Source organism: Pinus tabuliformis, chromosome 2_2, assembly GCF_031772625.1.
Source record: "Pinus tabuliformis cultivar Carrire ecotype Pingquan chromosome 2_2, CPIR1, whole genome shotgun sequence".
Lineage (NCBI taxonomy): Eukaryota > Viridiplantae > Streptophyta > Pinopsida > Pinales > Pinaceae > Pinus > Pinus tabuliformis.
This window is the reverse complement of record NC_142300.1, coordinates 1,272,916,255-1,272,942,389: the sequence shown is the minus strand read 5'-3', so window position 1 is coordinate 1,272,942,389 and position 26,135 is coordinate 1,272,916,255. Positions and strand designations below refer to the sequence as shown.

At 39.7% G+C, this 26,135-nt stretch overlaps 1 protein-coding gene across 2 annotated transcripts in view; it reads left to right on the top strand.

The window, feature by feature from the left end:
- The window catches only part of LOC149198119 (uncharacterized), a 364,260-nt gene that overhangs the window by 164,351 nt on the left and 173,774 nt on the right, over nucleotides 1-26,135 (top strand). For both annotated transcript variants that reach the window (XM_089406104.1, XM_089406105.1), the window contains exons 7-8: nucleotides 8,192-8,296; nucleotides 8,440-8,499. In XM_089406104.1, the coding sequence (XP_089262230.1) occupies nucleotides 8,192-8,296; nucleotides 8,440-8,499 (165 nt within the window). The remainder of the gene's footprint in view (nucleotides 1-8,191; nucleotides 8,297-8,439; nucleotides 8,500-26,135) is intronic.

Here is a 26,135-nt window from a genome sequence, read left to right as displayed (position 1 = left end):
TTAGGTTAAATTAGATGAAAGGGCACGATCATAAGATCATGCCCTTTCCCCAAAGGGTGCCCATGGCAATATATAAGCCAGGAACCCCAATGTAAACAATCATCATCTGTCAATTCATTTATTAATAAAATATTTATATATATATATTTCTGTTTATCAAGAAGTATTCGCTTCATCTGGTATCAGAGCGAGTTCGATCGCTGGCTTCTTGCTGCATATGACCTCCAATTCTCCTCAACCGGTCTAGTGCACCATTCCACTATTTGGACATTCTCGAATGTTGTCTCAATCACAGTAGCGCCAGTCCACTCCGTGCCAGCCATGTCGCTTAATCCATCAACCACTATCAACACCTTATCATTGTATTGTTCCTTATCCCCGCCGCCTTGCGCTCTTCATTCAACCCTGCGTCTCTGCTCCTGTCCGCTGGCCACCCGCTCGTGATCACCACTGCATCAGCGTACCCTTCATCGTCCGCTGTCCAATTACTATCCGCAAACCCCGCTCACTGTTGCGTCTGTCCGCTACACCTCCAACCCCCGTCCACATCGCTGCTCCGCCCTTCCGTCTGCTGCCGGCTCACATCGTGTCCCTGCAATCCGTCCGCAGTCTTTTGCACACCCGTCCCCGCCGACATCCTCCGCACCAGTCTGCTGTTCTGTCCGTTTCCTGTCATTACGCCGTGTCCATCTTACCACCGTCCGGCTTACCATCATATGTTGCCATTGACCACGTCTGCGGTAATCAGTGTTGATAATATCGCCGAAATATCGGCGATATTCGCAAATATCGCGATATTTTCGGCGAGCCGAAATATCGCCCCCGAAAAATCGCGATATTTGCTTGTTTTCAATTTCTCGCGAGATTGGCGATATTTCGGCGATATTTTCTAAAATATCGCGAGACGATAGAAAATATCGCCGGCGGCCTGTTTAAATTGGTTTTTCAGTTCATTGTTTCACGTCATTTCGTTTATTTCGTTTTTGTGAGAGCTGGAGACGCTGCGAAGGAGGGTTTGGCTGCCACGAACAGGTTTGAATCCGACACCAACCCGCACGTCCATTATCTGTCTGCCCGTCCATTATTTGGCTGCCCGCACGTCCATTATCTGTCTGCGTTGCCAGTGACAAGTGTTACATTTCGTTTTTTGAAGCTGAACTGTAGACAGAAACCATATAAGTATTAAGTAATATAGTTTCAACTTTATTCCCTCGTAGTTGTTTAGTATCTCCACCGCTGCTTGACCATTGAAAGTTCTCGTTTATGGGATAAAGTTATAAACACGTTTTTCATCATAAAAAATTCCGAGATTCAAGACATACCGAGAGAGATCCCATAAGCGAACAAACACCGATGTATACCATAATATGAGTTGGACCATAATATGGAACAAAATGGAAAATGATAACTATAGTCGCTGATACAACCAACGCCGCATATAACAAGAAAGCTGTTTGCATCATAGTTTTAAAAACCGCTCAGAAAAACCGGTAACCGGTCAAACCGGCCGGTTAGCTAGCTGGCCGGTCTGAACCGGCCTAAAAACCCGGTCAGACCCTTCATTTGCCCGATTTTTGGCCCTAACCGGTGAAAACCGGCCGGTTTAGGACAAAACCGGCCGGTTTGTTAGCCGGTTTTAGGCACAACCACCATAAAGTTAAAAAAACATGTTTTTGACTGTGTTTGAGGGGTTTTGGGGGGGGACTAAGGGTGTTTCAACCCTAACAATGTTGGCAATTAATGGTAATGTTAAATTCTTAAAGTAAAAGTGACATTTCCTTTAATTTTCATTTTCATCCTTTTACTTAAATTTTTAACATTACCATGAAATGACTCAGGATGTTTGAGAGTGGTTTCGACTTCATTGGATTTCATATGGAGAAACTAGAATTTTAGATTTCACTCAAAATTCAGCAGACTTAATGGTTTTCAGGATTTCATGGTTTGGGGGTAAACAATAAATGCAATTAGAGCTCCAAATGATAAGAAAAACTCCTGATCTAGATCCCATTGTGTTGGACGATATTGATCCAACATCAGAATGGCTGGAGGAGACTGAAGAACCTGTGTTTGAGGCTGATTTTGATATCGACATGGCTTTGGCGGGGGATGAAGCAGATTATGTGGTGGCATCAGAACCAGGATCAATAGCGGCATCAAGGAAAGGCAAGGAACCAATGGAAGGCACTAGTCATGCAGGTCGACAAACTCGTGCTTCCATTAGGTCCACTTCTATTGTCATTGGTGGCATTGATACTGAGGTTGCAAATCAGGCTGAGGCATCCTCAGACCCTGAACCAGATGATGTCTATGTAGCTCCTGATGATGATCTTGTGTCTACTACTAGTAGTGGTAATGAACTTGATGATTGATCATGTGTATACTGTAGACTTGTAGTAGGCCAATGGCCTCATAGCTTGCAGCAATGTTTTTGGACTTTATAGGCCATTTAGAGCCTCATTTGTTATGTATTTTGCTATTTTGTTGATGATATGTATTGCGCTCGGTGCCATTTTGATGTATTCACCTTTACATGGTATATAAATGAGCAAACTTTGCATATTTTGTCTCTATTGGCTTGGAATCATGGTTTTACATCTTAAAAATAGTTTTGTTTCATTAAAAATTAATTATTTAATGTATTTTTTTAAAACCGGTTCGTTTAGACCAAACCAGTGCCGGTTAGACCGGTTCCGGTCGGTAAACCGGTTCATTAGGTGGATCGGTCCGGTCACCGGTTCCGGTTTTAAAAACATTGGTTTGCATAAAATGACAATTTAAACTTTAAATTTTTAAAACATATGTCAGGAGTCGAGACAAAGATATAGTTCGCAAGATATCATCGGTAAATAGTAAATACTAAAATGCATTGCTACATAGGTTAACAGTAAAGCAACGGAGTCATGAATATTAATTGTTATTGGATATAACTTAGTGCCTGTAGATATGGGTAGACATTGATCCTTATGAGGAAAGCGACATTAAATGAAAAGGGAAAAACAAGGATACTTAAATCATTTCCATTGATATAGCTCCAATAAATGAAAGGATATGCCGAGTATCTACTGGTAATATATGCAAAAGAAGGCACAGCTTATGTCCAGATCTGAGTTACCAAGTTAGTAAACAGATTATGAATTCATGTATCTTCATGTATAACAAGTTGTACATCCATTACATGATAAAAGTGCTGCTATTGTTATGCCAGTTTAATATTGAGGAACTTGGTCAAAGACTCATCATAAAGACCCCAAAGAAAACCTGATCACAATAGCAGACTCTCTTGAAGTTAATGGCAGTCCAATAAAAGGGGTCAACACAAGACATACTGGATGTAAGAAGCACCGTAAAAAGTTTTCAGTGTTATCACATACTTATCATTTCTATTTGACATGATATATATCAGTGTTTTCTTCATATTTATGTGCCAATGTGTTTATTTCATGTTGTTATTGCTTTATATGTTTAAAAATCTGAAAAAAATGAATATATTATGCATTTTTTATGCTTGCCGATATTTGCCGATATTTTGCCGATATTTTCGCCGATATTGCCGATAAGATATTTTCTGGACCCTCGCCGATATTTTCCCGATACCGATATTATCAACACTGGCGGTAATATTCCATAAATTTTGAACCGTCAAAAAGTCTATCAATCTACGTGACTGTTCCAGTTAATTATATATAATATATATTATATATAATATATATTTATATTATTAATATATATATATATATATATCTATCTAAGTTATATAAATTATATAACTTAATCTAATATAAGTTATATATATAACGTCAATTTAATTAATTAAAAAAAAAATTTAAGCTGGCAGATAAATACACGCCCCCACATACTCGCTCAATGTCAATGACAATGGCTAATTTCCAGAAAAAATTGACTGACGCAGAGCATAAGATAAATAGCAACCACGATGAGGTCAATAAAAGATTAGATGATTTCCAGATCAAGCTTGAGGAGCAGGCTGACAATATCAAAAAACTTCAAGATACGACAAATCGAATAGAAATAAAGATGGAAAATAACCGTGTCCAAACAAAATCAGATCTCAGAGAGACCTTAACATTGCTGAAACTTCTGTGTAAAAAGATGGATTGTACACCCGCACAACTACTACAAGAAAATGAAGAAAATCAAGAGCACAATTCATCAGATTCAACGAAATCAACAGACTCTCATGAAAAAGCTGAATCCCCAAAAAAATCAGCGACACCCCACCAAGAAGTGAGTAATGCAACTCTTACAAACAAGCAACTCTGGGATACCTTTACCAATCAACACCCCTTTTTCACTCAACCATTAGCGACATACCAGCGAAGGGCAAAAGTCGAGATGCCTAAATTCGACTGGAACGAAAAAAACAATGTTGCATGGATAAATAAAGTAGAAGAATACTTTGAGATATATGACATCAATGATGATGACGAAAAGCTCAGGCACGCATCCATGAAAATGGAAGGGGAAGCATATAATTGCAGTGTTCCACGGGGACGCGTCCCCCAGGGTTGGGTGCGCGCACCCCTCGCACCCCACGCACCCGGGACGGGGAGTCTCTTGGGGGTGCGTTTCCCCACGCACCCTTTTTGGGGAGTCTTGGGGAGACGCAAGGGGGTGCGTTTCCCCAGTGTGGGAGTCTAGACTCCCCACGACTCCCCAAAAAGGGTGCTTCTGGGCGTCCCCCTTTAGTGTGGGAGTCTAGACTCCCCAAAAAGGGTGCTTCTGGGCGTCCCCCTTCAATGTGGGAGTCTAGACTCCCCAAAATGGGTGTGCCTGGGCGTCCCCCTTCAGTGTGGGAGTCTAGACTCCCCAAAAAGGGTGCGCCTGGGCGTCCCCCTTTAAATTTGTCTAATAAGACTTAAAAATAAAAAAATTCAAAAATCAAAACCATTAATTTTTTTTTTAACTAAAATTAAAACTAAATAACTAAAACTTAAAAGTCTAAAAAAAAATTAAAATTAAAACTAAATAACTAAAACTTAAAAGCCTAAACCTAAAAGACATGAAAGGCAAAACTTAAAGTTAAAAGCTCACTTCATTTCAACCCAAAGTCATTTCCAATTCCACGCAATGCTGATTTGAATGAGTCATCGATCAATGTATTTGAATATTTTATTATTGATTTTTATTTTTGTTTTTCGAATCTCATGGTATGTATGAATAATAATTAATTCAATAATGAGACTTGTCACTTGAGTATGTCATATGAATGATGTATGTATTAAAATGAATGATGAGGATGGATCAATGACTCAAATTTCAATTGTCTATTTAATATTTTTATGCTTTCATTATTGAACAATGAACAATGAATATCAACTTGAATTTTATATATATATATATATATATATATATATATATACCTCGACGACTCCCCGCACCCCTGAAATTTCCCTAAAATTTGAGGGTACTCCCACACGTCCCCCCTGTGCGTCTCCCCGCACCCGCGTCTCCCCGCACCGGAGTCTTGGTGGAACATTGTATAATTGGTATATGTGGTGGAAAAAGACAACACACGTCATTAGTTGGAGAAAATTTAAGGATGCATTCTTTAAGGAAGAAGATTTGTTTTCAAAACTCATCAAATTACGACCAAAAGGAAGTGTGGACGAGTACACTAAAGAATGGGAAACCTTAGTAACACAAGTACCTGGGTTATTAGAATCTCGTCTAATTCAGTCATACGTCTTCGGACTCAAAACCCATTTACAAGTAGAACTTGAGATGCATGACATTACATCAATAGAAGTAGCAAGACGAAAAGCAAAAATAGCCGAAAAGAAATTCGAACCAATATTTTGGTCAAAAGCGGAAAAAACATATTCAAGACGAAGAATACCCCAGTATGTGGACTCAAATAAATATGTTCCACCACATCGTCGTGAGGATGAAAAATCTAATGTGGAAATGCAAAGGATAAAAGAGGGTAAATGTAAACGCTGTGGTGAGAAGTGGGACCCCAAACATAGATGTGCTAAAGGAAAAGAACCAAAGAACCTATATAATTGTGAAGCAACCAATGATTCAAACAGTGAAGATTATGACATAGAAGAAACAGAAGATGCCCCAGAATTCTCACCAGAATTAGATGACGGAAGTATTCCGCAAGTGTCATTATCAGCTATGATAGGTATATCACAACCTCAGACTTTAAAGTTAAAAGGACACATAAAAAAGAACAACGTAGTGGTTCTCATCGACTTGGGTAGCACACGCAAGTTTTTAGATGCAACCGTGGCAAAGAGACTCAATATTTTTTCATTTCCCTTACCAAACATGAAAGTGATGGTAGCTAACGGTAAGAAGATTGAAAAGGTGGGGAAATGCCATAAGGTCAATTTGCAGATTCAAGACTTTAATTTAGAGTCTCCGTTCTTCACAGTACCGTTAGGAGGAGTAGATGTAGTCTTAGGTATCCAATGGCTACGAACTTTAGGTACTTATGCCGCCAACCATCAAGTACAATTTATAAAATTCAAATGGGGAGGTTAGAAGTACAAACTACACGGATTCCAAGCACCAGAAAATCAAGTTGTATCATCATCTCAGATGATAGAGTTGAGTCGAAAAGGAGCACCTGCTTATGTAGTACAATGTCACCAATTAGAAATGTTATCTACAAATATGACCAGTGAAGAGTCACTAGAGATACAAGATCTAATTTAGAAGCATGAAAAAGTATTTCAAGACCTACCTATGAAAATGCCACCTAATAGGGAAATTGAGCATATAATAGAAGTCAAGGCAGGGTCAGACCCTGTCAACATAAAGCCATACCGATATCCACATCACCAAAAAACGGAAATTGAGAGATTAATCCAAGACCTTTTAAAGTGTGGAACCTTGATCATCTTGGAATATCTGATCAAGTGGAAGGACTTACTCGAAGAAGACGCTTCTTGGGAGAGTGAATCATTCTTCAACAACATCCGTTGTTACTTATGCTTTGAGGACAAAGCATTCTTTCGAGAGGAAGGCAATGTTATGTAAAGAATTAGTTAGTTTTAGGTTTATTATTTAATTTTAGGTTAAATTAGACAAAAGGGCACAAATCATAAGATCATGCCCTTCCCCAAAGGGTGCCCATGGCGATATATAAGCTAGGAACCCCAATTTAAACAATCATCATCTATCAATTCATTTATTAATAAAATATTTATATATATATTTTTGTTTATCAAGAAGTATTCGCTTCAATCAACATAAAATAACCTAACCAAATAGTTAGGATTATTCCCAAATCACTTTTACATAGACTCGATCTAGAACACTAGGACTCGCCTAAGATCCTAACAACAAAATCCATTCCAGCTTTGGGGTAAGACTGGAGGGGAAAAATTTGTTGACCATTCGAGAATGGATCGGTGAGACAAAAAACCTCCAAGAATGGAGATTGTCACTAGAAAAGTAGGTTTATCTAGGTCGTTACATACATGACACGGGTTTGCTGAGATTATTTACATTATACACATGCAAAATGGGTTTACATAACATTTTGGAAGTCAGATTGATGATGGTAGCTGGACGACATGGACACATCGATCAGGTGCTATCCCTATTGCGAAAAAAGGGGGTGTACTGCTATGGGTCGTTGACACGTAGTGGTCAACAAGATCCATCCCATATACTTTTCCACATTTTGATTTGCTGTTTGTGAATTCTTTTTTTCCGAATGTGGTTCATGGACTCTGGAGATTGGTGACCGCTATGTCCACAGAAACACAATTCCAGGCAAACCCAACCGAAGGGATCACTTCCCGCCAGATCAACCATGGAGCATAACCCCGAGAGCGTCGAGGAGAATTGAACCCATGGCCTCTCAGTAGCGAGGTGCTTTAATGATGGCGACTCGACCAAGTGAGCTAACCCTCGGGGCTGTTTGTGAGTACTTTTATATAAATATACAAGGCATTTTTCAAATAAGAAAGAGCAATTTGGGGAAAATGTTTTTGGAGATCTTAATTCTCCATGTTTTTGGTTCATGGTTATATATATATATATATATTTGTTGATATTTGATGTTGCCTGATACCCAGATATGAATCTTATCTGTTTCCATGTAGTTTAGAATCTAGATGCTATTAATTCTTTTTATACCATGCAGTCATTGCTTTTAATTATAGATATTGAGATTGTGGCAGGCCTTTGATTTGTTGTTGGATGGTTGCAGCTTGCTGTCATGGGCAGGGATCCATTACTTTCTGATGATTCTACAGAGGGGTTTTTGTTGGCCCGTACTGCATATGCTGTTCATTGGTTTAGAGCAGAATCAAGAGTGAGGAATTGTTGTTTAATTCTTTCTCATTACTGTTCCCAGATTTGGATTTAAAATCTAACCTTCGTTCATTATCTTCATCTTGTTTTTCTGATTGTGAAGGAGAAGAGGACCTCAATCTATTTTGTTGTTTGAGTTGGCAGGAAGGGTTTCCAATGCTGAGTCATCTGGCGGTTGCAAACTTTAAAAAGGGTGTTTCACATGTATGTAAAATCTTAAAATGTCAGTTATATGTTTCATGATTCTGTTTTCATTACCAAGTTCTCTTGTAAGTCCATTTCTTTTGTTTCTTTATTGGGAGGCATTGGGTGCTTTGTTTAATTCCAATTCAAATTGTTTAAAAGTCTTGAGATGTATGACCAATGGGAAACACTAATTTTGTTAGGATTATATTCGTACTGTCTCCATTTTTTAGCTGCATATGAAACTGTCCAACTCTGCGAGCTACTTAATTACTATTAGCTCTAAGTCCATCAGCAGTTTAACCTGTGTCATCATCAGGGCAATACCCCGTCTCAACCATTAGACCACTGCCTGATGGACTTCATTTCTTTCATTTTTTTTATTAATGATCATTTTTAAGAACGAAAAATTGAAAAAAAAAATCACTTTAGCCTGGAACACCTTTTGTTGTTGAGCCTACTGCTGTTGAGTAATGACGGTTTCCAATAATAAGTGTTGCTGCTGCTGCATTTGTTCAGCGAAGACTTGGGCAAAGCTGGATTCTTGGGAACGTAAGAAGTTCTCTTTCTATTGATCTAGTTTTAAATATTCTAAAATAAAATCTTGTGATGCTGGTGGGTTTGAACTTCTGCTTGACTGTGACAACTGCAGTTGTTATGAAATCAGGCAAAGAATAACCTTGAGTTGTTATATAGTTCGTGGGAACTATGAAAGGACCCTATATGCATCTCCAGTCAATCCCTTAAAAATCCTTTAAGACCCGTGTATATTATAAAGACCCAGATGTTTACGTTTAATGTGATTTTACATTTTTTTAGTTGCAACATTCTGAGCGTGATCTTTGACAACTTATGCGAAAAGATCTCTTTCTATTGATATACTTTTAAACTTTCTAAAATATTTTTTTCTAATGTTGGTGGGTTTGAACTTCTGATTGACAGCAGCAGGTGTTTTTCTTTTGGTTAAATTTCTCCATGCAATACATTTCCGGGGAAACCCACCAGGTGCTTTCCCTCATTCTGAGGATGGTGCTCAGGGTAAACTGGATTTTGTAGAAGCTCGAAGCTTTGCCATGTCACTTATGGTAGTAGAACCTTGGTGGGAGTATGACACTCCATCATACAACCACTTGGGCTAGACCCAATTGACTATAACTAGAGTTGTTACGAAATCAGGAAAAGAGTAACATTGAGTAGTTATATAGTTTGTGGGAATTGGCTCTTTATGTGTCCCCAGTCAATCCATTAAAAATGCTTTAAGCCCCATGGTTATTAGGAAGGCTCGGATGTGTACATTTAAAGTGGGTTTACATTTTTTTTTAGTCGCGACATTCTAAGCACAACCTCTGACAAATATTAAGTATGGTTGCTGTTGAACAGCTCAGTTAAAATGAAAAGAAACTGGGGATGGGAAAACTATGCCAGAGTCTGCTGGTTGTCTATTTACTAGAGAAACTACATTTATCTCTCGATCCTCCACCTTATCCTTCTTCAAATTAAGTAGACAGTTATACTAGAACCAGTGATATTTTTTAATTGAGGATTAATTTCAGACCTAGGTAAGAATGCTATTTCATGGATGGATTATTACTGAGAATTTTCAATTTTATTTTCTATGTGCTTGCGATGTTCTCTTATTATGTACACCATAATAAGGGAAAAGAGTTTGCAAAATTTCCAATACTAGAAACAGAACCAAAAATGAGAGGAAAACCCTTTTTCCATTATTGTTTGAAAGTCTGTTTTTTTTCTTGTAGCTTAGCAGATATGTATTGGAAATAAACACATGGTATTGAAGTGCAGATGATGACAAACATTGAATATCTTTTATTAAATGATATCTGAAAATATAAATTGACTGATGTTGGTGCTTGTTACTCACCAAAAGTGGGTAACCCCATAGGAGAAAACTTTTCTCCTATCTTGGACAGCTAGCCAGCCAGCAGCCCTACATATTGCTTAGGTATGATGATATGCCACATTCCCCTACGATTTGCATGGGCCATACACCTCTCACCATTTGGCGTTCGTCTTGAATGATGGTGGGCTACCACTTGGCAGGTACTTTATTGATTTTGTAATAAGTGCTTTTACTTGATGTGATGGGCATTCTAACACTGATAAAGGGGCGATCTGGATGATTGAATGATCTTGATTGCAAACTTGTTCTCTCACCTTATTAGAGGGGTTAATCTTCAGCCCTAGTCCAGTGGGACCTCCTTTAAGGCCTTAGGGTTATAGGAGGGTCACTATTTGGGAAACTTGGCTTGAAGTAGCATATCCATGAACATGCCATACTCATCACTTTTCACCTTTCCCTTGATATCACATCCATCCTTTAGGTTAACTATCATTGGTTCATTGGGATTTGGCACCGATACACCACATCTTTGAGTTAGGGCTAGAAAACTTTTTCTTGGAGGTTGATGTAGCTACAAGCAAGATAAAAACACAAGATGTGCACAACAAAAGAAAAAAAAGTTAAAATGGAAAAGATGGCTGGGACATAATTAGCGTGTGGGAAAATTCCTAGCATAAGCTCTACCCTCATTAGCCATTACCTGGTTCCTAAACACTAGATGCTCCATCTCATCATAAGGAATGCTTGCATGTCCCAAACCTAATGAGTGAGACACTTACTCATCTTAAAGGGGTAAATAAATGCTATATCATAAAAAACAAGCTTGGACACCTGAGCTATGCTCCATATCAAAGTATTATCAAAAGAAGTAAAAGGTGAATCAGAGGGGTGGAAAAAGTAGGATGAGTAAAGGGGTAACTCATGCCTCCACGATTCCTATCTCCATACATTTGTACACTCGGGATGTGGACGTCCACTAACTGGTCCTTTGGCCATGGTACTTAGCTGGGAAGTCTCTCCCCTCTGTTGCGATTATTGTCACTAACGCTTATGAATTGAAGGGTTGACCTTGGAAGTGTCACCTCCCCTTAGGGTCTGCAAGCACTTAATAGGGTTGATTACCTAGTCACGTCTAACAAGGTAGGGAACAATTTTAGGGACTTGGTCTAGTTAGTATTTGAAGGCAATCCGTGTTTGAAGTCTTACGATGCCCCTTAACAATTAAGAATGGTCCACTGTGATGCATCTATGGTCATTGTCTCTAATGAGTGTTTGTTTTCAAGTTAGGAGAGAACCAGTACGCAAAAGTGTAATTGTAAAGTGTGTATTTGTATGTGTAAATAAGTAATCTTATTATTGAATAGAAACTAAATGGTGATTACAAGCCTTTGTGGTTGTGTGCATATATAGGCATTAACTGGCCACAAAGGTGAATGCTCATATTGTTTGACTCTTGACCCTTCATAATTAATGGGTCATTAATTAATTTAATTATTATTTTTATGAATATTTTATTCATAACATTGCTACCCCTTTAGAGATGTTTTGTCCTCAAAGCATAACAAGAAGGCTTTCCTCTGGTTGTGTTGATTTGGGGTAGCATCGGATGTGCTCTAGGCCTCAAAATTTGTAGGAAGGCTTAGACACATGCATTTTCCAATACCCAAAAATTGTTTTGGGAAATTCCACCCGGAAACAGTTTTACTAAAATAATTAATTATTTTTAATGGGACCCTAAGTCTAAACTTAGGGAATTAAAATAATTAATGGGTATTAATCTAAACTGTGGATGGAACTTCTAGAAGAAGACAGGGATCAAGTCAAATGTTCCTAACCATTGATTAGAATCTAATCTGGGCCATTGAATGATCAACAAGAGGATTATAAGAAGAGACTTGATGGGCACTTGGAGAACACACCAGAGGCAGATATTCAGTTACTCGAGTAAGATTGATTTTCTCACTGGTCGAAGTTCGGCAAAAGAAAATCGAATCAGAGGGAGAGTTGCAGGTGAGAAAGAGAGAGAGTTGCCAGCGACTCCGTGATGTAGATCTTTCAAAACCCTTTTCGAATCTGGAGATTCTAAACATCTACGCAAGGCATCATTATGGTGCTTTTGAAAGAGCACACCATGAACTGGTTGATAAAATAATGCTTTAAGACGAATTTCCCTTTTCTGCTTTGCTGAGAGATGTGAGGGCAAGGTGCCTTTTTCTAGATATTTTCGTACATTAGTGTATCTTGATGAGGTTGCATTGTTGGGGTAGCTTGAACAAAGTTATAAATGTCAATTTCTTGTTCTCATCTAGATGTGTCTTCTTCTAGTGAGTTGACGCTTCCGCAACGAGCTGATAGAGACCATGGCCTTTAATAATGTTAACTAGCTTGAATACGAAATCATACTCTTGTAAACTCATTATCCACTTCGCTCTTTGTTCACCCAACTCTTGTTGTACAAAAGTGATCTGACTGCTGGGTGGGGAATGAAGATAACAATATGACTTTTTAGAAAATAAGGCCTGAAATGTTTCATCGCCACATAGATTGCATAAGCCTGCCTTTTTATGGCAGGATAATTTAACTAATCCCTGTAGCCCTGCACTCGTGAACGAGATCAACTGTTCGCTGTCTTGGTTATCCTTTTGAGATAAAACGACTGTGAGCGATGTATCGGAAGTGAAGGTGTATAACAAGAAATCTTTGCTGAAGTATGGACTATACAATGGCAGGGCCTCAACTATTGCTTGTTTTATCTCTGTGAAAGCATCTTTTTCCCTTTGATCCCATACATAAATTTTGCCAACATAAGGGGATCTGCCCCGTATAAAGTCCCAGTTAGACTCTATACCATTTGGGATAGGAGTCCCATTAGGAATAGTGGACTGACTGCCATTTTATATTAAAGATTTGCCTTGGCCGAAATCAACAACATAAGAGAGTATGTATATAACTTTTGAGACAAGAAAGCAACATCAACTTTGTGAAACATGCAATTGTAATGTGTATAAAGTACTTTCACAGACTATAAAATGAAGTGAGCCTTTAAAAGACACTCTAATAAAGACACACATGCATAGAGAGAATCATTAATTAATTTAAAAAGTAGTTTTCAAAATAACAACGATCATGAAAAACAGATAAGATGCATGTTTCAATTAAGATGTGTACTAAAGGCAATAAAATAGTTCATTCTCTTTAGTACATATAAATACAAACACATACCACAAACATCGAAAGAAAGGTATTACAATATTTTTGATACATGCATTAAAGTACGTTCGACTCTAAGAGCTTGAAGCTATTAAGTGAAAGTGCCAAGATACACAATTACAAGGATGTCTCACTTGTTCCAATAGTGGAACATGAAGCCACAACTTGCTCCTCAAAAGAATGATCTCTCTCCCTTATGCTTAGTTAGAGAAGCCAAGGCTAAAAGTCCTTTGCTTGAGGCATGAGGGTCTATTTATAACAAATGAGGTAACCTTTCACCTGCCATGTGACTCTTGAGCTTCCCTATGACCTTTGGAATTCCTAGTGACTTTTCACATTCCACATGTGACTTTTAGACTTCCACACACATTTTTTACATTTTCTTTATTTTCTAAATACAAAATTACATTTCACAAAATTGTGGCAAAATCCATAAAATAAAATAGACATTTGTGTTCACATTTAGGGAAATTGTATTTCAGCTACTATGACATGAAGCTCCATTGTGATATATTGATACCAAGCTCTATACTCCGCTGCTATTCCTTCAACTCTTTGTGGTAGATTTGGATTGTATTGGATCTTACCCTCCAAAGTGTCTGGATATATGGTTTTGGAGCCTGATTTTACATTGTTCCACAATAGGATTAGCTTCATTTGTAACTTGACCGGTTCAACCACTTATTGTAGAACGATGTCTTTAGTCAGCTCTAAGTATCTTGGGTGGTTGCCTGTCTGATGTGGTTCAAGAATTCCTCTAACTCCTGCCTGATAGTTCTTCTGTGTCTCACCTCCCCAAGTGCACCTATAGAAGGGCACTTTGTGTACTTGCACCAAGGCTTCCAATCCGTTGTGCAATCGTGTATAAGCTGACATAGTGTTGGCTATATGATTGTTGAGCTGATCATAGATCTGCATATGCATTCTCATCTCTACCTTGTCCATTTCAGCTTCAACCCTTCCTTTCTTAACCAATGATGCGGGTGTATTTAAGTACTTGGCGCCCCATTCCTGGATCATGTCTATAGTTGTATAAGCTAACTTTCAGACCCTCAAATTTTGCTGTGATCCTTTCTGGACTTCGTACATAGGCACAATTCCCTATGCAAAGTGATCATCTCTTCATACACTTGCTTCATTGTGTTTTCCAATGGCATGATTTCTTCGAGTATAGCTGACTGTAGTCCTTCTCTGCTAAAACTGGTGGAAGACATACTTTGATTTTCGATAAGGAGGTGATCAATTTGCTGCTTTGCACTAGCTAATTCCTTCTCCAATTGTTCATTCTTTTGCATTAGAAAATCAATATTCTTCTTTGTGGCTACCGCAAAAACTGCATTCGCTGAAGCGACTACTCTGGGATTGGTCTTGGTGTTTGATACAATGACCCTTTATGTATGAATGGAAACAGGTCGATCAAGTTCATTTGGGAAGTACTTCCTTCTTTCTTGAATGATCTTGTCTTTCAGCTCATCAAAGGTGAAATTGGAGATGTCCATATTTCTATCACCCTTTGGAGGCGGAATCCCCATCTCAATGAAAGAAAGGTGCCCACCTGTCAGAGGAGTTGAAGTCCGAATGTTCATAGTTGCTATTATCGACTTACTATCTGCCGCCTGGTTCTCCTCTTGTTCATAATTTGTATTTTGTGCCTCCAAATCTTCCTCTAACTTCTTTGCAAATTCCTCTTCTTGTTTTCTTCTTCTACGTGTAGTCTTCATAACTCTTCTTGTTCCCTTTGTTTTCTAAGAGCTTCATCTTGTTGCGTCTTTAGGGCTTCCTCCTCTTTCCTTTTCTTTTGGTCTTCTTTTCTATTTTGCATTTCCTCTCGTTTCTTCTTATCTTGCTCTTCCTTCTACTTGCACTCTTCCTCTTGTTTCCTTTTCCTAGCCTCTTCAAATTCTTTCCTTCTCCTTTCCACCTTAGTTGCGCCTTTGGTACGGTGATAAACTTTGAACCTCTTACTCCTCTCCTCCTCAGCATCTTGGTCTTGCTTTCTCTTCAACTCGACATTATCTTGATTGTCCGTTCTCTGCTGGGTCCCTTGTTGATATGTTTCTAGCACGTCTTGTGTGAGAAGGGCCTACTTTTTCACCTGGTCCAACTGCTCTAGAAGCATTATAAAAATATTTGATCTTCTCTTCATCCTCCTAGGAGACAAAAGCATATGACCAGGTGTGCCTCAACTTTGCACAGTGTTGCTTGCATATACTTCTAGGGTCGTATCTGTGAAAACTCATCTCGCCGAATCTGAGGTAGTTAAGTTCTTCAATTTCAACGTCTGCTGCCTTTAGATTCTTCAGTTCATATGACCCTATTTGCAGAGGGAATATAGGCCATGGTGCGTGAATTCTTTGTCTATTACAAACTTTGGCATAAGATTTGGTGTGTTATAAGCTCCGAACACCTTGATAAATGTGCCTTGACACTTCTCTAGCCTTATCAGTCATGCAAGGTGCCTCAACTTCAAATATCATCTGATATAAAACCGCAATGAAGTACTTATCTATCTTCTCACACTCCCTTGTAGTTGACCTCTGACAATATCTTACAATATGTGTGGACAAGAGATTGTTGTTTGGTCCACTTCCACCCCAGACTCGAGAATTCATTCTTAGCACAAATCCCATCTAGCAAGTAAGATGACATGTAAAACTCAGACTACTCGCCTCGTGAGACATTTTTGCCTTTGTAACATTTTGCTGCAACTGTTGGGCTATCAGGTCTGACTAGTTGAAATTTTTTCCTTCAACGACACAAGGGTAGACCATCTAGACCCATCTTTCTACAAATAATTCTACGTTTACCTGCCCATATAGCCTGCAACACATAGCCATCAAATATTGATACACTTTCCTCAGTGACTTATTTCTGTAGATTCCTCCAGGCTTCTGGCGAAACTTGGCCGACTCTTGCCATCATGTCTTGAGAATGTCCTTTGTAGAATACTGAAGAGAGAAAGCAACATAGTACTTTGAATTCAGGTATTCCTTTGGCTTTGGAAGTTTGTAATATGAATGAAGATCACGGGGTTGGTATGTAGCGAGCTCTCGTCCACTTGCACTTCTGAGGATCATGCTTTTAATGTCAAAGTGTTGCAATATCCACTCAATTACTTTTGCACAAGGTAAAACTGGATACCAACTAACAATCTTGTAGAATCTGGACCTTTTAACATTGATATACACTTCCCTATCCTCTAGGTCTTCTGGGAAATCATCCTTAATAAAATCTCTGCATATCATTTGCCATGTCAAGGTGGCAAACTTTTCTATGAAGCATCGCGTGTCTAACAGGATTGGTACTTTAGCTTTTGGGTTATTCACAACACTTTCATTACTTCTTTTAGTGGCCTCTCTTATTGGTCCTTTGCGTGTAATTGGAGGCATAGTGTCAGTAGAAGATGGCAAACTGATAGGCTTTGGATTTGTAGAACCTGGAAATTGAAATTCGCTCATGGAAAAGAACACAATTAGTCCCCAAAAATACCTACTCTATCTTGTTTACTTATGCAAATCATTCACTATGAGGGGATAGTGCGCTGGTTCAGAGCGCAATGGCACAAGCTTGAGGCGATGGTAATGGCACTAGTCACTGGAAGTGCAATGTGCACTAGGGTTGGAAGAGAATATATCCTTGGTGCAGGGTGCAGGATTTAGAGACAGAGGCCAGAGGCTTAGGCATTAGGACAACGCAGTGCACCATCACTGGGAGAGGGTCTCTTTGTTGGGTGTCGGGCACATCTGCAGTGGATAGAGGGTTGCATGCTTGTCAACTAGAAGTGCGGTCTACGCTACTCAAGGCAAGGATGCTAGTGGTGAGTGCAGGTCGCAAGTCCAGGGAGCGAGTGGTTGTGACTGCTTTCTAGAAGTGCGCTATGCACTCTTGAGGACAGACAAACCTTGTGATGGGTGCATGTTGCATGGTTTGAAGGGTTTAGAGCTAGCACAATGCATGATAACAAGGGTTTTACTCAAAAATGGAAAAGACTTGGCATGCACACAGATATATACAACCAAACTCATGACTAGAATGCAAACAGACTTAGAATGCGAAGAGACACTAAAAACCATCATTCAAGAACTAAAGCTACACATGCAATCTTAGAGTTTGATGGAGGAGGAACTTACTTAGAAGATAACGCACTTGTGACCAAGAGTGAGGGGTTGGCCTTGTGCTCCAAACGTGCGCAGAGCTCCAATGCGAAAGATAAGTGTGGAATGAGCTCTTGTGCTGGGCTCTTTATATAGGAAGCGGACACATGTGGGTAGGGTTTGAAAGTGTGCCTAGCGCATGTCTTTGCAATAGTGAGTACCAACTGCCAGTGAAGAGTGCACTCGCCTTAGATCAAGGAAGTGCACCCAGCTAGATTTTGAAGGTGTGTTGGCTTTGCTTTTAGAAAGTGCACTGGCACTTCTTCTAAGAAGTGCGCTAGGCCTGTGTTTGGAAGGTGTAGTAGGCCTGTGGAACTGAAGTGCGCCATGAAGGAAAGTTGCCCAAGGACTTTTGAAGACAAGGTGCACTGACACATAGGGAAACTTGACCTAGCATGAATGACTTTGGTGACTCAAAACGAAAGATGAGTTGATGATTAAGGGGCCCCAAAATTTAAATGAAGGCAAAATTTTGGAGGGTGTTGTAGCAACTACAACATGTACATAGAGCTACCTCAAAGTTTTGAGTTACATAAGAAGAAGTCTCATGATTAAAGAATACATTGTACAATCACAAACAAACACGTTGGACTTGGTATTTTTGGGTTAATGGATCAAGGATGATCCAATATGATTTGTTCTAACAAAAGTAAGACTTATGTGTCTAAGGGAGCAACTGTGGCAGAAAGAATTGCTTCTGTAACAAAAGGAGTAGTCAGATAGCCTTGTTTTAGCTTCAGAGGGAATAGACCTCTGATTTAGAGATAATGGATTATCATTGACATTATCAGACTAAATAGTTGATATGCTGGAAGACAACAATGCCAGAGGGCGTAGCCATAATTACCACAACAATATATGTTTCAGTGTGAGAGGGAGCATCTAGTCAGGGTGACAGGAAAGTGGCTGTGATGATGGACCCAATGAAAGGAAGTTGATTTGTTTTATGAGCCAAGGCATATTGCTCATTTTGATGATTGCTATCATGTACCATTGCTCGCACCGGTCTTCCATTGACTCTATAGAGTCATTCAATTCTTGCTCCCAAGGTGAATGCATCCCTCATGCGAGAATCCGTAGGCTAGGTTAGGACCTTTCCTCTTATGAAAGCAACTCTCATCCCTTTGTCTTCCAAGGTAGATATAGATACAAGGTTCTTCTCAATTTCAGTACATACATAACATCATGAAGATGTACGATTTCCCCATAATCCAAATGAAACGTAACATAACCAAAACCCTTTACTAGATAAGTAGAGTTATTCCCAAGAATGATTTTCAAGTTAGTTTTCGTCTCAACTAGATTTGAGAGGACTTCACGATACCTAGTGAAGTGTCTAGAGGACCCACTATTTACCAACCAATTATCAAACAAATCTGGAGGAGAAGAACTAGAAAGTGCATAAATAAGAATATATTCAGATTGAGTAGCAACTGCATTATTTCCATGAGTTCCTTGATATCTTTTGAGAATGGTGGCCAACTTTACGATCATCAGGAGCATGATTTCTTCTTCTATCATAGAACTTGTTGTTATTGAAGCCATGATTATTGTTTTGGTTAGACCTTGGAGCTCTTCTCTTTTCCGGACAATCTTGAGTGTAGTGACGATTACTACTCAATCTAGCAGGGGACCTAGAGGGGCACTTGCTAGGTCAAGAGAAACAATGGAACAATAGTTCAATGTCACCACAGCTAAAGCTCCCTACTCTTTACAGACTTTCACCAATGGGAGGAGACCCGATACATATAGGGAATCACCTATGAAGGGTAGATCAATGAAATGGATAGGAAGTGATTCCAATAACCCTTTCCCAGGAGAAACTCAAAATTAGGGCTTGCTTGCTTTTTAAGCAAGGTGTAGGGTTCTCTAGGAGGGGTTGATGAGGATTTGAGGGCTAGGTTTAAGGAATATGACTTGCAAAGGAGCTTCCTAATCCCTAAAATCCTTATGGAACTTGGTTTCCCAAGTGGTTTTTGAAGAATTAATTTTGATAGGAAATGGGACCACACGGGACCAAGTGGACCCCCGGATAGGTCAAGGTAATGGGATTTGGAAACCAACGATGTACTTGACCCAACTAGGGAAGAGAAAGGGATCAAAGAAAGAATTTCTAATAAAGGCAATATGATGATCCCAATGAGGCTACTAGTCCAAGTAAACCAAGGGCAAGATTCGATCACAAGGCTCGGGCTTAGGATATCTCACAATCCCACCATCGAAATTACCTCAAATTTGGAGGAGACCTAGGAGACACACCGACCCGATAGGAGCCAAGAGATTGGTTTTTTTTTGGTGAGTGGTTTCCAAGAAACGTGATGCCCTAGGAGACCTAATGGGACTAGGCCTAGAAAAGGGAAGAAGGTGAGAGGAAAGTTAGGTTTTAAGGTGATCACCTTATGGTAGACCAGTGCCTTATCCTTTGGGGAGATTGGAGTCAAGAAGAATTATGACTATGGATTTTGGTTTTCTAGGTCAAGGAGGCCTCAAAGACAGCTTCACTTAGCATTATGGCAGCATAAAAGCAACTTCAAAGACTTTATACTTCGCTTTGCAAAATAGATGACTTGTTAAGATGAATTTCAACCATGAAACATCCCTAGGAACATTCATTCATTATACATGGCCCATACATGAAGCAACACTATCTAGAAACAAATTTCCACAACTTCGCATAAATGGATGCAGTAAATTAGCCCTAGTATAGTGAAATCCCAACAACAATGTATGTGACAAAATAGAAAGAAAGAATAGCATTAAATTGCATCTACATGTATAAGAGTATATCCAACCATCAAAATTTTGCCAATCAAGAAGCTCCAAGGCAAGAGAAAATGATCCAAACATCAAGATTCATTCCATGCTCCAAAATTTCGTCCACCAAGAAGGATAGCGAAAATCTCTTAAGAGATACAAGTCCAAACCAAGTGATGATGCTAAAATGAAATCACATCACTTGTATTTATACATGTCCAAATGAATTCGATTTGCCTAATGAGGCCTAATTGAGCCCCTAAGATAAAATAATGTACTAGATAACTAACTTTTGGTGACAAGCCCACCGAACTAGTTCAAAATCAAAAGCATAAGTCTCTAAAGAGGTCGAATGGTCCATAATACATATCGTTGAGCCTTGGAGGAGGCCTAATGAAGTCCATAGGTGCCATAATGTGAAACAGGACTCCCAAAAGTGGTGGACAAGGGGGTGGCCCCTTGTTCTCTAAGTAGTAAACCTGTGGTGCTCCCAAGTGGGTGTGGGGGCACACAAGTGTCCTCATGGGTCTCCAAAAAAATCGAAGGGCTCGGATGATAGTATAAATGATGCCACATCATCATACAAGACCTGGGTCATCTGTCAAGTGCATAATGTAACTGTGGGGCCCGCTGGGCATGGTGAACCAAGTGCATCTTCTTCGTCCAATAGGTGAACCATAAGTGATCTTTGAATGACTCTGGGCATCTACGGAATGGTATCTGCTGCTGTGGAGGCCCATGGATCTCTACACACACCCTACATGTGCCAATGTAGCCCTCTAGAGGGTTAGGACCCCACATAGGGAGATGAAACCCTAAATGGAGACCATTTGCAATCCTGCATAAGATCCAATGCGTCCCCGTACCTTCCAACATATCAAGTCATTAAAGCAATCAAGGAAAAGAATTTACAATGGAAAACAAGTGGGCACTTTAAAATGGCATGCCCTTTCATAATGGGCTTTGATATCTGCTAATGCCTCCAAGCTCCAAGGGGGGTTAACCAATCATCCTGTTAGGTGGTTTCTGCTTCTAAAGAGGGTGATGTTCATGTTACATCCTTCAAATGGTGGTGGCATGTGATACAATGATGGAACAGAGAAGGGGGTGAGGGGAACAACTTGGGTCACATGCCATGGCGCAAGGGTAGCTAATAATAGGGAAGCCCATACTTGGGTAAATAATGTGTAGGAGGGAGCAATCGTGGTACATGAGTTACCTCGGCCTTGCTTTTTTCACTCTTCTTCGAATGCCTTTTGCCTTTTGTCATTTTCTTTGGTTAACTGCTCGGGGCTCAAAGGAATGAGAGCATGATGTACAAAGTATAGCAGTGGATACCCCTTTTTAAGGTGGGGCAGTTCATCGCCCACCAAGGGTTGGGACAATCATGGGTTCCTGAATGATAAAGGAGACTCATCTAAAGCCTCTAGGAACTAGGGTGATGGCCATGGAAGGGGTAGAGCTCATGCAATGGCTTTTGCCCACGTGCTAAATGTTTTTGCCTCGACCATCTTTTGCATTTTGTGATACAATTTCCTGTTGAATGTGGCCAATTGTGTTTTTTCTTTTATTTTTAGCTGCATCAAACTCTGGGGCATCATTTCAGGCCTGATCCAAGATGTGGGCAAGGGGAGGGGGTGGGTGACCCTATGTGGACCCAGGAGAGGAATGTGGACCCAGGTGGGAAAAGTGATGAAGGGGGTTACAAAGAGAGGAAGTGGGGTGATATATGTGAATTGGGGAGCGGGACCACGCATCCAAAATCAGGGTTTCCCATGTAATACCATCCTAGAAACCCAAAATCCAGTAAAAGAGATCCCACGGGACTAGGGTTCAAGGTTAACATCCCAAAAGAGACCTAGGGGACAAGAGCACAGACCTAGTCTACTCTTTCCGCTGAATCCCCCCATTATTCCATGCTCCAAAAGTTTCCATGATAAGTAAACTAAAATACTCAATTACCAAATGACAAGGCATACCTTTAGGCTTGGGAGGCCCACCTTCAAACATATGATCATGACAGATGGGTGAGGGACCACATTGTTGATTTGGGGTAACATCAGATGTGCTCTAAGCCTCAAATTTTGCAGGCAGGTTTGGGCATATGTATTCCAAAAAACCCAGAAAGTGTTTTGGGAAATTCCACTCAGAAGTGATTTTATTAAAATAATTAATATTTTTAATGGGCTTCCTAAGACTAAACTTAGGAAAATTAAAATATTAATGGGTATTAATTTAATTAGGGGTGTGTTATGAATATAATTCATAACAATTAGATAAATAAAATATAAAAATATTAAATAATTAAATATTATTTAGGGTAAATAGTCATTAAATTAAGTGAAAAGGCATGTCTAAAAGACATGCCCATTCACGAAAGGTCACCTGCTGAGGTATAAAAGCAGGGTCCTCATTGTAATCTTATATCATCTTATACATTTTATATATATTAATAAATTATTATTATTAAATACCTGTGTGTATTTTTATATTAAAGTCTACAAGCTATCAGTTTTCGTGCTTCAGCGTAAGTTTTTATGCTACAGTGGTATCAGAGCCATGGCACACGATATAATCATGCGGGCCTTTGAACGTAGTTCGCCGCACAATGTGCCATTACGTTCACATCTTGATTACATTGAACAGTTTAGTATTCAAGAAGCATTTCAGCGATTAGAAAAATCAATTGCAGAAGTTAAATCATGTCGAGAGGAAAATGTCTAGATGTTTTGAAGAAAGAAAATCTCTATGTTAAATTATCAAAATGTGAATTTGGTAAAACATCTTTGAATTATTTGGGTCATATTGTAGGGGGTGGTGAATTGAAGATAGATCCCTCTAAGGTTGCAGTCATTGTAAACTGGCCTAAACCCAAGTCTGCTACAGAAGTTAGAAGCTTCCTAGGGGCAGCACAATATTGGAGAAAGTTTATTGCTAACTTTTCCTTAATTGCAGCTCCCTTACATGCTTTGACAGGATTGAACAAGGTGTTTCAGTGGGGAGGCAAACAGCAGAAAGCCTTCGACACCTTGAAAGAAAAAATTAGTACAACACCAGTACTAGCATTGCCAAATCTTCAACAACCATTTGAGATCGAAACAGATGCCAGTGATTATGCCATGGGAGTAGTGTTGATTCAACATGGTAAACCCATATGCTACCATTCTGAGACTTTTAATTCTATAGTAGTTAATTATCCTACATATGATAAAGAACTGTATGCATTAGTTCAGAGTGTGAAGAAGTGGAAACATTACTTAATGGGCAAAGAAACAATAATACATACTGATCATCAACCACTTCAGTACTTGCACTCACAAACTAAACTGCAGCAGTCAAGACACTATAGATGGATGGGTTTCCTACAGCAGTTTCATTTAGTCATTAGATATAAAAAGGGCATACACAATAAAGTTGCAGATATGTTGTCCAGACCAATCATAAATGCATCTACTATACTTAAGCATAACTCAGTAATGCATGAAAGCTACATTGAACAATATGCTCAAGATATAGACTTTAAAGATGTATATGTAGCTTTAAGTAATGGCAAAAAGGTAGAAAAATTGGATTACTATATTAAGGACTGACTCTTGTATCATTTGGGAAAGCTATGCATTCCACAAACAGAGAGAATTGACATAATTAGGGAGGCACATACTTCCCTGATATTAGGTCATTTTGGTGTAAGTAAAATAGTTGCACAACTGCAAAGATACTTCTATTGGCCAAAAATGAATGAAACAGTTTCTAGATATGTAAGAGGGTGTACCATGTATGCTAAAAGCAAGCCCAGCAATAGAAAACTAGGGTTGTACACCCCACTACCAGTTCCTTCCCATCCTTGGGAAAGTGTTTCCATGGACTTTGTTGGGGGATTGCCAAAATCTAAAAAGGGACATGACTACTTATATGTTATTGTGGACAGGTTCAGCAAAATGTGTATTTTAATACCTTGTAATAAGCAGATTACAGCTGAACAAACAGCGAAATTGTTCTTTCAGCATGTCTGGGTGCATTTTGGGTTACCCACTTCCATAGTATCTGATCGAGACTCCCGATTTGTTGGGAAGTTTTGGTCAAGTCTGTGGGAATTAATGGACACTAGACCGGAGAAAAGCACAGCCTTTCATCCACAGACAAATGGCCAAACAGAGGTAGTCAACAGGACAATGATCCAGTTGCTCAGGGGTTATTGCAGCGAGCATCCCAAGCTTTGTGATGAACACCTATGTTATGTGCAACATTCTTACAACCATGCTAAACATTCTTCTACACAGAGATCTCCTTTTGAGACCTGTTTTGGTTTCATACCAAGGTCTCCCTTGGATTTTGTCTTTGAAAAAGACAGCAGTCGCTGGACACATTGATGTGGACAAAGCAACCAGATTCATTGAACAGATCCAAGAAATTCATCGAGCAGTGCAGGAACAGCAGGAAAAGAGCTAAGCCAAATACAAGGCAAGGCATGATAAACACCGGGTGGAGCACAGCTTCCAAGTTGGCGATCAAGTCTGGCTGTATATCAGCAAGGACAGAATGCAAGGTGAAGGAAAGAAGCTGAAGCTAATAAGGTATGGGCCTTTTAAGGTACTTGAGAAAATTGGTGAGAATGCTTTCCGCCTTGATCTACTAGCATACATGCACATCTATTTAGTAGTAAATGCAGAAAATTTAAGACTGTTTGAACCTTCATTAATTGAGGATCCTGAAGAGTAAAGTCGATTGCCTTCCATTGATGATTTGTTGCCTGAATACCTCAATGTGCTGCAGGAAGATACAATTCTGAACAGGAAGGTGAGGACTACTCACAGAGGAGACGTGGAGTACCTTAGAATTGGACTCAAAGGATCAAAACCCAGCAGTGCAAAATGGATAGAGGTTGGGCAAGTGAGGCAGTTGTATCCTCACTTAAGCGATGCTTGAAAACCAACTTTTGGTGGTCCAAAAGCCTTTTTTAGTGGGAAGGCGTGATCCAAATGGATTCGAGAATGCTCTCTAAGTCTTCATAAATCCTTTAAAAATCGTGCGAAAGATCAAAGTTATCGCAAGAGGAACACCCTTAGCATGGCAGGGAAACACTATCGGGAGGCCCAAAACCCGTGAAAACAGAGAAAATGGAGCTATCGGAGGCGGAACAGTGAAATACACAGTAGCCGTCGGATCTGGCCGATCAACGGTCCAGATCCGATCAGCGGATTGCTATCGACGCTTATCGGCAGAACCCACATAAGAGTTGCGACGACGATCGGCGGAGATCTCGTGCGATGTGATGGCGACTGGCGGGGTCAACGAGCACCGTCGATCAAGCGCGTAGATCGACGGCCCACGTTGCGGCGCCAAATCGCAGTCGGCAAATACAAAAGAGTGGGGGTGCGCAGATCAACGGCCCACGTTGCAGCGCCAAATCGCAGTTGGCAAATACAAAGGAGTGGGGGTTATATGCATATATGCGATCCGATGGACCGAACCTGATAATATTATAGGCCATATTGTATGGATCTTGAGATCCGATAAACACCATTTTTTAATGTATTGTCGCAGTTTCGTTTGTTAAACGAAATGCGAAGGGGAAAGCGTCAATGCGATAAGCCGGACCCGAAAGGGTGCCTTAAGGCTATTCTATATAATTTCAAGTCCGGAGGAAAGCCATTTTAATGCATTTTCACAGTTGTAAT